This window comes from Mustelus asterias, chromosome 25, assembly GCF_964213995.1.
Source record: "Mustelus asterias chromosome 25, sMusAst1.hap1.1, whole genome shotgun sequence".
Classification (NCBI taxonomy): Eukaryota; Metazoa; Chordata; class Chondrichthyes; order Carcharhiniformes; family Triakidae; genus Mustelus; species Mustelus asterias.
In genome coordinates this window covers 426,588-438,838 of record NC_135825.1, presented here as the reverse complement: position 1 = coordinate 438,838, position 12,251 = coordinate 426,588, and the positions used below count along the sequence as shown (strand labels likewise).

The 12,251-nt window shown below is 47.7% G+C and overlaps 1 protein-coding gene across 2 annotated transcripts in view; it reads left to right on the top strand.

Moving 5' to 3' along the window:
* Nucleotides 1–2,476, top strand: part of kcnc4 (potassium voltage-gated channel, Shaw-related subfamily, member 4) — a 74,851-nt gene extending 72,375 nt beyond the window's left edge. Inside the window, exon 4 of one of the 2 annotated variants that reach the window (XM_078197882.1) lies at nucleotides 1,483–2,476. In XM_078197882.1, the coding sequence (XP_078054008.1) occupies nucleotides 1,483–1,544 (62 nt within the window). In that variant the 3' untranslated portion in view covers nucleotides 1,545–2,476. Of the gene's footprint in view, nucleotides 1–1,479 lie in introns of both variants that reach the window. The other variant, XM_078197881.1, reaches the window with a different exon arrangement.
* Nucleotides 2,477–12,251: the final 9,775 nt, after the last annotated feature.

Below are 12,251 nucleotides of genomic sequence, written 5' to 3'. Positions count from 1 at the left end.
TGTGTCCTCTAGTTCTTGTTTCCTTTCTAAGTGGAAAGAATCTCTCTGCCTCTACCCTGCCTAGCCCCTTCATTATCTTATATGTCTCTATAAGATCTCCCCTCAGCCTTCTAAACTCCAACGAGTACAGGCCCAATCTACTCAATTTCGCCTCATAAGCTAACCCCTTCATCTCCAGTATCAACCTGGTGAACCTTCTCTGTACTCCCTCCAAGGCCAATATATCCTTCCGCAAATAAGGGGACCAAAATTGCACACAGTACTCTAGTTGCGGCCTCACCAGTACCCTGTACAGTTGCGGCAAGACCTCCCTGCTTTTATACTCCATCCCCTTCGCGATAAAGGCCAACATTCCATTCGCCTTCTTGATTACCTGCTGCACCTGCAAACTGAGTTTTTACAATTCATGCACAAGGACCCCCAGGTCCCTCTGCACAGTAGCATGCTATCATTTTTCACCATTTAAATAATAATCCATTTTACTATTATTCCTTCCAAAGTGAATAACCTCACACTTGTCAACGTTATACTCCATCTGCCAGATCCTCGCCCACTCACTTAGCCGATCCAAATCTCTCACACACTCTCTCTCGCACACACGCTCTCTCGCACACACGCTCTCTCGCACACACGCTCTCTCGCACACACTCTCTCGCACACACTCTCTCGCACACACTCTCGCACACGCTCTCTCGCACACTCTCTCGCACACTCTCTCTCTCGCACACTCTCTCGCACACACTCTCGCACACACTCTCGCACACTCTCTCGCACACTCTCACACTCTCACACTCACACTTTCTCTCTCGCACACACTCTCGTACACTCTCTCTTGCACACTCTCTCACACACACACACACACACTCTCACATACTCTCTCACACACTCTCTCTCACACACTCTCTCTCACACACTCTCTCACACACTCTCGCACACAGTCTCTCTCGCACACAGTCTCTCTCGCACACACTGTCTCGCACACACTGTCTCGCACACACTGTCTCGCACACACTCTCTCGCACACACTCTCTCGCACACACTCTCTCGCGCACACTCTCTCGCGCACACTCTCTCGCGCACACTCTCTCGCGCACGCTCTCTCTCACGCACACTCTCTCTCACGCACACTCTCTCTCGCGCACACTCTCTCGCACACATTCTCTCTCACACACTCTCTCGCACACACACTCTCTCGCGCACACTCTCTCGCACACACTCTGTCTCGCACACAGTCTCTCTCACACACACTCACACACAGTCTCACACACACTCTCACACACACTCTCTCTCGCACATACTCTCTCTTGCACACACTCTCTCTCTCAACACTCTCTCTCACACCCATATATATTTTTGCCAAGTTCCATTTCATTGCTCTGGCCAAGCCTTGTCCTGTTGAATGATGCACCATGCTAAGCTTATCTGGGGAGTTCTCTCTTTTACCTTTGTTATATTTCCTGCTGTTTTATTTTTGACCAGCAGAGAGTTGCAAAGATGTGCTCAAAGGTAACTACACTCAAGCAGAAGTGATCACCCTCTCCTAATGCCAAATAGCAGAGGTCAGAAGGCAAAGGGCGAGATTCAATGCTTTATCCAAAATCCAGTCTGGAGGGATGAAATGGAACCAGATGCCGCAATCTGGGCCGAAGATCAGAAACCCAGAATTACTGAATGCACATAATGATTAAATGTGTTGTAATATATCTCTATCATCCTTTCAAAGCATGAGTGCATGGTGGTTCTGTAAAATATGTATTATGAAGAAAATAAATCTATATATATCTATACATTTCTATATATAAACTATAGGCATTTGTTAACATTCTTGTTCACAATGTGCAAAGAATTCCAGCAATAGATTACTGGTCCTTATTTTCTCATTAATTGGACATTTTATACTTGTCTGTATTGTCTAATGTTGAATCAGGAGACGTATGAATTTTACCTCCATAAGTGCTTTAATGTGAAGACTGTTAGATTTCAGTTTGACGTGTATCCTAGCAACAAAGTTAAAACATCAAAAATTCTTTGAAGTAAACGGTATTCTCTGGTGTCCCGAGTCTTTTCTCAGCACTGAACCCAGTCCGGTCCCTGTCCCGTGATGTGAATTTATTCTTGTCAGTGAACCCAGCAAGAAGGAGCCGTCTGCATCTGAAATAAATTGAGAAAATGCTGGAGATACGCAGCAACATCAGAGTAAAGAGAGGAAGTGAAAACCATGGCCTGTAGCTGAAAGATTAACCTGATTGATTAGCTGTGTATTTCCAGAATATTCTTGATATTCTAAACAAAGATAGACGTCAGTGGGAAACTGTGACGTGGGTACGTTTGATAGGTTACGTTTCTGTGCCTGTTCTATGTGCTGTAATGTTCTATGTTCTGTGTCTCTGGCAATAACACCTGTTTGTATGTTGGTTTAGCATGAATATGTACAACCGTACTTGTGTGGAAATAAAGAGCTAATCTTTTTCAAGTTAACTTTGCCGTGTTTCATGTTTTGTGTCTCAAAAAGGATTTAGCTACAAACGCCCAGAATGACAGAACAAAAACGGAGGCCATTCAGCCCATCATGTCTGCACTGGTTTTTTGAAAAACTATCCAATGACTGCCCTGTTCTTTGCACAGAGTCCTACTTTTCAAATATTTATCCATTTCCCTTTTGAAGCGTCCCATTGAATCTGCTTCTAGCACCCTTTTGGGCAGCACATTCCAACTTGTCCAGCCTCCTTCAGAGCTTTGTGTATCTACACTCAAACGATGTCAGGTTAGGTGGTCATGATAAATTGCCCCTTAGTATCAGGAGGATTAGCGGGGTGAATATGTGGGGTTATAGGGATGGGGCCTGGATGGCATTGTTGTCGGTGCAGGCTTGATGGGCCGAATGGGATTCTATGATTCTAGATCATTCCCCCACTCACATTGCACCATTAAGTTTATATTGATTCTCTCCATTCTGCCTTACAAATGTTTCACTTCATCTTTCTCTGCAATAAATTTCATCTATCACTTGTCTGCCCATTTAACTGTTTCTCTGTATTCTCCAGAAATATTTTCCTTCCCTTATTGTTATTACATTTCCAAGTGTTGTGGCATCTGCAAGCTTTGAAATTCTACCTGTATATTTCAGTTGAGGTCATGAATATATTTCAGAAAGAGCAAAGCTGAAGGGAATGAAATGTGACAAATGCTCAGAGCTAGTGGCCCAGGATTCGAAAAGAGAAAACTGCACAGGTAATGGAAGCGCTGGCTATGAATTTCCAAAATTGCTTCCATTTGTGAATGGTCCCATTAGATTGGAAATGTCACAGAGAGAAAAACAACAAACAGCAGGTCAGTTAGCCAAACATCAGCAGTTGGGAAAATGCTGGAATTTATGGTTATGAACTGATAAATATATGAAAAAGGAGCCTTGATCAATTGGGCCAGTGGGCTGATGAATGGCAGATGGAGTTTAATTTAGACAAACGAGGTGATGCATTTTGGTAGATTGAACCAGGGCAGGACTTACTCAGTTAATGGTAGGGCGTTGGGGAGAGTTACAGAACAAAGAGATCTAGGGGTACATGTTCATAGCTCCTTGAAAGTGGAGTCACAGGTGGACAGAGTGGTGAAGAAGGCATTTGGCATGCTTGGTTTCATCGGTCAGAACATTGAATACAGGAGTTGGAATGTCGTGTTGAAGTTGTACAAGACATTGGTAAGGCCACACTTGGAATACTGTGTGCAATTCTGGTCACCCTATTATAGAAAAGATATTATTAAATAGAAAGAGTGCAGAAAAGATTTACTAGGATGCTACCTCGTGCTTGATGGATTGAGTTATAAGGAGAGACTGGGACTTTTTTCTCTAGATGGGATAGGCCCCATCCCTATAACCCCACATATTCACCCCGCTAATCCTCCTGACACTAAGGGGCAATTTATCATGGCCACCTAACCTGACATCGTTTGAGTGTAGATACACAAAGCTCTGAAGGAGGCTGGACAAGTTGGAATGTGCTGCCTAAAAGGGCGCTAGAAGCAGATTCAATGGGACGCTTCAAAAGGGAATTGGATAAATATTTGAAAAGTAGGACTCTGTGCAAAGAACAGGACAGTCATTGGATAGAAAAATCCAGAGCATAGGAGGCTGAGGGGTGATCTTATAGAAGTCTATAAAATAATGAGGGGCACAGATCAGCTAGGTAGTCAATATCTTTTCCCAAAGGCAGGGGAGTCTAAAACTAGAGGGCATAGGTTTAAGGTGAGAGGGGAGAGATACAAAAGTGTTCAGAGGGGCAATTTTTTCACACAGAGGGTGGTGAGTGTCTGGAACGAGTTGCCAGAGGTAGTAGTAGAGGCGGGTACAATTTTGTCTTTTAAAAAGCATTTAGATAGTTACGTGGGTACGATGGGTATAGAGGGATATGGGCCAAACGCGGGCAATTGGGCTTAGCTTAGGGGCTTTTTAAAAAAAAGGACAGCATGGACAAGTTGGGCCGAAGGGCCTGTTTCCATGCTGTAAACCTCTATGACTCTAAGTAGGCCATTCAGCCCCTTGAGTCTGCTCTGCCCTTCAATAAGATCATGGCTGATTCCACATTCCCAGCTATCCCGGTAACCTTTCCCTTTCCAAACAAGAATCTGTCTACTTCCTCCTTAAAAATATTCAGTGACCCTGCTTTCCACTGCCCTCTGACCCTGCTGCAATGACACCGCTTTCCACTGCCCTCTGACCCTGCTGCAGTGACCCCGCTTTCCACTGCCCTCTGACCCTGCTGCAGTGACCCTGCTTTCCACTGCCCTCTGACCCTGCTGCAATGACACCGCTTTCCACTGCCCTCTGACCCTGCTGCAGTGACCCTGCTTTCCACTGCCCTCTGACCCTGCTGCAGTGACCCTGCTTTCCACTGCCCTCTGACCCTGCTGCAATGACACCGCTGTCCACTGCCCTCTGACCCTGCTGCAGTGACCCTGCTTTCCACTGCCCTCTGACCCTGCTACAGTGACCCTGCTTTCCACTGCCCTCTGACCCTGCTGCAGTGACCCTGCTTTCCACTGCCCTCTGACCCTGCTGCAGTGACCCTGCTTTCCACTGCCCACTGACCCTGCTGCAGTGACCCTGCTTTCCACTGCCCTCTGACCCTGCTGCAGTGACCCTGCTTTCCACTGCCCTCTGACCCTGCTGCAGTGACCCTGCTTTCCACTGCCCTCTGACCCTGCTACAGTGACCCTGCTTTCCACTGCCCTCTGACCCTGCTGCAGTGACCCTGCTTTTCACTGCCCTCTGACCCTGCTGCAATGACACCGCTTTCCACTGCCCTCTGACCCTGCTGCAGTGACCCTGCTTTCCACTGCCCTCTGACCCTGCTGCAATGACACCGCTTTCCACTGCCCTCTGACCCTGCTGCAGTGACCTCTGCCCTCTGAGGCAGAGTGCTCCAAGGAGCAGAGTGGAATCAAAGACAAGGTTTGAAAAAGGATTTCCATTCCTTCCCCTGGTTAGCAGATATCGGTGCTGCAGCATTTAGAACCTGGCATTGCTCTTGGGAACTTGATGGGTGGTATTTAATACCCTTCCTATGGCATGTTTGGAGACAGGGAGGATGTTTAATTGTGGGGTCCCCATCATCCCATCATTGTCCTGATTAAGGCCGGAATTCTCTGACTGTTCAACCCCGCCCCGGAGAATGGAGAATTTGGCACTCAGCCAAATATCTGGTCACTGCAGCGGGATCGGAAATCCCTGGCTCTGGTCACTGCAGTGGGACCGGAAATCCCTGGCTCTGGTCAGTGCAGCAGGACTGGAAATCCCTGGCTCTGGTCAGTGCAGCAGGACTGGAAATCCCTGGCTCTGGTCAGTGCAGCAGGACCGGAAATCTCTGGCTCTGGGCGAGATCAGAGAATCTGGTCTGAGGCAAGAAAGTTCATGGATGGCTTACCCACCCCACTGCCAATCGATGCCCTTATGTGACCAATTAATGCCCACTTGGGGCCTCACCTTGCTGCCACTGATATTCACCCAGCGGTGGGTGGGGATCTTGCCATCCACAGCATGGGCAAGTGTGGGCATACAAGCCTGAGTGGGCTGCCTGTGGTCTTGCCAGGGGCACCCCCTGATTGAAAGTCTCCCAGTGCCTGACCTGGGTCATTGGCATCGTGAAAGGGAGGAGTGGGGGCATGTCTACCTCACTGCCAACTCCCCCACACCCACCCGGCAACCAGTCACATCCTGAGGAAAAGAGCTGCTGGCCTCTAATTGGCTGACAGCTCTCAGTGGATGGGACTTACTGGACCCATGTTCCAGGATCGGCCATGGCCTGTGAAACACACAGTGGCTCCAATTTCAGTGCAATCTGCCTCACGGAAGCGACACGCGTCACTCTCTGACTCTCCAGTGCCGCTCAAATCCATCATTTCCACAACATCCCTTCAATCCTCCAGAAAAATCTCCCTCCTGCGAATTCTCCTGATGTTGTAATTCCGAGTGTCTGGGATAATGACACCTTGATTTAAAGCCCTGTACTGGTATCAATAACATGTTCTGTTTCAGATTCAGACACATCAATGTGTCACAAAGTTATAGAATAATAAACAGCTTCTTTGGGAGGAACCAACAATTATTTAATTAGATAGTTGGTGAAAAAGAGAATCAGCAAAGACTGGGAGATTAATCAGGAAATGGGGATTAGAGCATCGAAGCAGAGAGCTACTTCCACCGGATTGCTGAAGAACCTGCCTCTTGTTGTAACAAGTCACTGTTTCTCTGACTTTGGAGAGTATTTAAAACCCTCACGCAGCTGAGGAAATGGGTCAGGGGGCATTCATTTGGGCGGAGGGTTCTGGGTGTGGATCCTTTCTGCCTCTGGCCTAACAGCCGGAGTGGGAAACATATCCTGCTGCCCATCAATCAATTTGCTGAGAAAGGCCTCATCCTGTCATCAGTAGAATCGCCGGTGCCCTCGCCTGGGAAGCATCGAATAAAGAGGCTGCTCTGGCATCACCGTCCATTCAGGGAGGGTGGGTGGATTGAGGAGGTTGGTGACTGATGGAGAGTGTGCGATTGGCACAGGAGGTTAGGCCGCCTTTGCTGTTCCTGCAGAGAGAATGCTGCGGAGGTGAACAGGCAGAAAGGGAGGATAAAATGGAGGAATAAAGTGAGGAAAGAGGAGTAACTTCATCGCACTGTCACAGTCCGTACGTCAATCCCCAGGGATAATCAGGCAGTTGCTGCCTCAGCTTGTGAATGACTTGACCTTTAATCATTTTAATCTTCAACATGCAGATAACATCTCATTTTCACAGTCTTCAGACTTCCTGCAGTAGGTTTGCCTCCTGTGAGTTCACAAACACAATGAAGTCTCCATGAGCAGTCGGTGGGATTTGATTACCCTTGGAAAATGCTTCATCATTAGCCTCAGTTCACTTCCCATAGAAACAGGGTAAGTGAGCTTGATGACAGACGGTTGTAGAAGGTTGTTTTTCAAACCGGAGGCCTTTGACCAGTGGTGTGCCTCAGGGACCGGTGCTGGGTCCACTGTTATTTGCCATTTATATTAATTTGGATGAGAATTTAGGAGGCATGGTTAGTAAGTTTGCAGATGACACCAAGACTGCACGGGGTTAGGCACAGAGTAAAGCTCCCTCTACACTGTTCCCATCAAACACTCCCAGGACTGGTACAGCACGGGGTTAGATACAGAGTAAAGCTCCCTCTACACTGTCCCCCATCAAACACACCCAAGACAGGTACAGCACGGGGTTAGATACAGAGTAAAGCTCCCTCTACACTGTCCCCATCAAACACTCCCAGGACAGGTACAGCACGGGGTTAGATACAGAGTAAAGCTCCCTCTACACTGTTCCCATCAAACACTCCCAGGACAGCTACAGCACGGGGTTAGATACAGAGTAAAGCTCCCTCTACACTGTCCCCCCATCAAACACTCCCAGGACAGGTACAGCACGGGGTTAGGCACAGAGTAAAGCTCCCTCGATACTGTTCCCATCAAACAGTCCCAGGACAGGTACAGCACGGGGTTAGATACAGAGTAAAGCTCCCTCTACACTGTCCCCCCATCAAACACTCCCAGGACAGGTACAGCACGGGGTTAGGCACAGAGTAAAGCTCCCTCGATACTGTTCCCATCAAACAGTCCCAGGACAGGTACAGCACGGGGTTAGATACAGAGTAAAGCTCCCTCTACACTGTCCCCCCATCAAACACTCCCAGGACAGGTACAGCACGGGGTTAGATACAGAGTAAAGCTCCCTCTACACTGTCCCCATCAAACACTCCCAGGACAGGTACAGCACGAGGTTAGATACAGAGTAAAGCTCCCTCTACACTGTCCCCCCATCAAATACTCCCAGGACAGGTACAGCACGGGGTTAGGCACAGAGTAAAGCTCCCTCGATACTGTTCCCATCAAACAGTCCCAGGACAGGTACAGCACGGGGTTAGATACAGAGTAAAGCTCCCTCTACACTGTCCCCATCAAACAGTCCCAGGACAGGTACAGCACGGGGTTAGATACAGAGTGGAGCTTCTTCTACAGTTTCTCATTATGTAAATGTGGGTCTGTAATTGTTTGGAATATCAGATACAACAACAACTACTTGCATTGATATTGCACCATTGCTGCCTTCCATCATCCTGATGAATTATCAAAATCAAACTGACTCTGAGCTTCCCAATGAGATACTCGGGTCAGGTGACCAGAAATTTGTTGAAAGGTTTGAAGGAGTTTCTGGAAGGAGTTGAGGGAGGTGGAGAGGCTGAGGAAATTATTTCTCGATCCTGGCTGTGGGAGATCAGCCCACGCTGACAGAGCCATTAAAACCCAGGGCATTGAATCGGCGTTAGAGAAATGCGGAGAGATTGGAGGTTGCAGAGTTTAAGGAGTTTACAGAAAATGGGAGGGATCATGGGAGGATTTGAAAACACGGATAAAATTAAGACATTGTACAGCCTGGTATCCAAATTGGATTTTCCTTATTAAAATAGTCAACTTAGTCAGCTGGCCACCAAACTACCTCCTGGTTGGGATACTGGGATAGAACAATGGAACTCACTTCACTGAATCACATGTTGCTCTTGCTGTCTCTATCCAATAGAAAGGGGCGGCACGGTAGCACAGTGGTTAGCACTGCTGCTTCACAGCTCCAGGGTCCCGGGTTCGATTCCCGGCTCGGGTCACTGTCTGTGTGGAGTTTGCACATTCTCCTCGTGTCTGCGTGGGTTTCCTCCGGGTGCTCCGGTTTCCTCCCACAGTCCAAAGATGTGCGGGTTAGGTTGATTGGCCAGGTTAAAAATTGCCCCTTAGAGTCCTGGGATCCGTAGGTTAGAGGGATTAGTGGGTAAAATATGTGGGGGTAGGGCCTGGGTGGGATTGTGGTCGGTGCAGACTCGATGGGCCGAATGGCCTCCTTCTGCACTGTAGGGTTTCTATGGTTTCTAAAGGACTGAATAATAACAGCAAATAGTAATGTGGAGGTCAAAGGTGGTGGGGGTGGTGAGTGAATTGGGTTTGATGCACATTCGGTTTGGATGGCTACAGGTTTACCCAGGATAGAATATGGGAGACCAGGTGGGCATTGACATGGATGGCGGAATATAAATATAGATAATCTTCTCTTACTGGACGGATGTGGCAAGTTGTGTCCCCTGGAATTACAGAACAATCAGCTTTTCACCACATTTGTCAGTGACCTGAGTGAAGAAATATCAGGCTGTATAACTCAATTTGTAGACAGCACTTGATTAAGAATAACAGTCATGTATATGGAACAAGAGAGGATTCGAGAGAATGGATTAAACTCTGAGAAAGTCCAAAGTGGAGAACGGTGAGGTCATCAACTTTGGATCCAAGAATGAGAAATTGAAATATTTATTGAATGGTGAGAGACCAGAACGTTTGATTTGATTTATTATTGTCACATGTATTAGCATACAGTGAAAACTATTGTTTATTGCGCGCTATACAGACCAAGCATACCGTTCATAGAGAAGGAAAGGAGACGGTGCAGAATGTAGTGTTACAGTCATAGCTAGGGTGTAGAGAAAGATCAACTTAATGCGAGGTAGGTCCATTCAAAAGTTTGACAGCAGCAGGGAAGAAGCTGTCCTTGAGTCGGTTGGTACGTGACCACAAACTTTTGTATCTTTTTCCTGACGGAAGAAGGTGGAAGAGAGAATATCTGGGGTGTGTGGGGTCCTTGATTATGCTGGCTGCTTTTCCGAGGCAGAGGGAAGTGTAGACAGAGTTGGTGAACGTTTGGAGAAGCAAAAATATTTCAGTGTCTTTCACGAACAAAAATCACTAAAAGCACAAAACATCATTAAAAGGCCATTAGAATATTCGTATTTTTCCCAAGAAAGTTGGTATTCAGTCATTGAGGAAATTCTGCTTCAGTGTTATGGAACCTTGATCAGATTGCACCTGGGCAGAATCTGGGCACCATGGACAGAATTTTACACCCTGCTCCTTTCAGAGAATCCGACAGTACGGAAGGTGGCCATTCTGCCCATCGAGCCTGCACCAACCACAATCCCACCCAGGCTCTATCCCTGTAACCCCACATATTTACCTTGCTAATCCCCCAACACTAAGGAGCAATATACCATGGCCAATCCACTTAACCTGCACATCTTTGGAGTGTGGGAGGAAACCGGAGGAAACCCACGCAGACACAGGGAGAATGTGCAAACTCTACACAGACAGTGACCCAAGCTGAGAATCGAACCAGATCCCTGGCACTGTGAGGCAGCAGTGCTAACCACTGTGCCACTGTGCCACCCGGGATCCCTGGCGCTGTGAGGCAGCAGTGCTAACCACTGTGCCACCGTGCCGCCCCGGGTCCCTGGCGCTGTGAGGCAGCAGTGCTAACCACTGTGCCACCGTGCCGCCCCGGGTCCCTGGCGCTGTGAGGCAGCAGTGCTAACCACTGTGCCACCGTGCCGCCCCGGGTCCCTGGCGCTGTGAGGCAGCAGTGCTAACCACTGTGCCACCGTGCCGCCCCGGGTCCCTGGCGCTGTAAGGCAGCAGTGCTAACCACTGTGCCACTGTGCTGCCCCATCCTGCTAGCAGCATCTTCCAGTCAATGGATTTTTGACTGGCTTGCCGCTAGTTACAGACCTAGGCCATTGCCCACTGCCATGGGGCTGTAAAGTTCCGCCCCACACACTGGGACACACTGTCCTTGTTTGGGTGCAACATAAAGCGAGCAGAATGATACTGGAGTTAAAAAGGGTTAACTTATGAGGTGATATGTTTTGAGTCCCTCCCATCCCAGAGAAGTTACACTCGGAACTGATTCAATGGCCAAAGAATTTCAGGGCCAATATATCCAGGTTATTTTAGTTTGGCTTCTGGAAATCAGGAATATATATGTATTAGTGCATGGAGTAGAAACTGATTGGTTTATCCTATTTTACACCCCGCAGTGAGATGTCCCTTTCATCCACGAAGCAGTTTCCTGAACAGTCACTGAATGAGCATTTTTAAGCTAGAGGCTTTTAGTAAGTGAGAGGAAATGGGCAGAATTAATTACTCACTGGGAAATCCTCAAATGGGAAATTTAACTGAATTATTTAAAAACACTCAACAGCAGCAACGATTTAGATTCATAGATTTTAGATTTAAACATCATCTTTAACATAATAAACCGCCACTTCCCGAGCATTCCAAAACCCAGTGCGACATCACGCCACATCAGGAAGTGGGTAAAGAGGTGGATTTTAAACAGCATCTTAGAAGGGAGGGAGAAAGAGAGGGAGAGAGAGGGGGAAAGAGAGAGAGAGGGGGAGACAGAGAGGGAAAGAGAGAGAGAGAGGGAGAGAGAGAAAGAGAGAGAGGGAAAGAGAGAGAGAAAAAGAGAGAGAAAGAGAGGGAGAGAGAGAGGGAAAGAGAGAGAGAGATAGAGGGAGACAGGGAAAGAGAGAGAGAGAGAAAGAGAGAGAGAGAAAGAGAGAGGGAAAGAGAGAGAGAGAAAGAGAGAGAGAGAAAGAGAGAGAGAGAAAGAGAGAGAGGGAAAGAGAGAGGGAGAGAGAGAGAAAGAGAGAGAGAGGGGGAAAGAGAGAGAGAAAAAGAGAGGGAAAGAGAGAGAGAGAGAGAGAAAGAGAGAGAGAGAAAGAGAGAGGGAAAGAGAGGGAGAGAGAAAGAGAGAGAGAGAAAGAGAGAGGGAGAGAGAGAGGGAAAGAGAGGAAAGGAGAGAGAGAGAATGAGATTTAGGGAGGGAATTCCAGAGCTTGGGGCCCAAGCAACCAAATG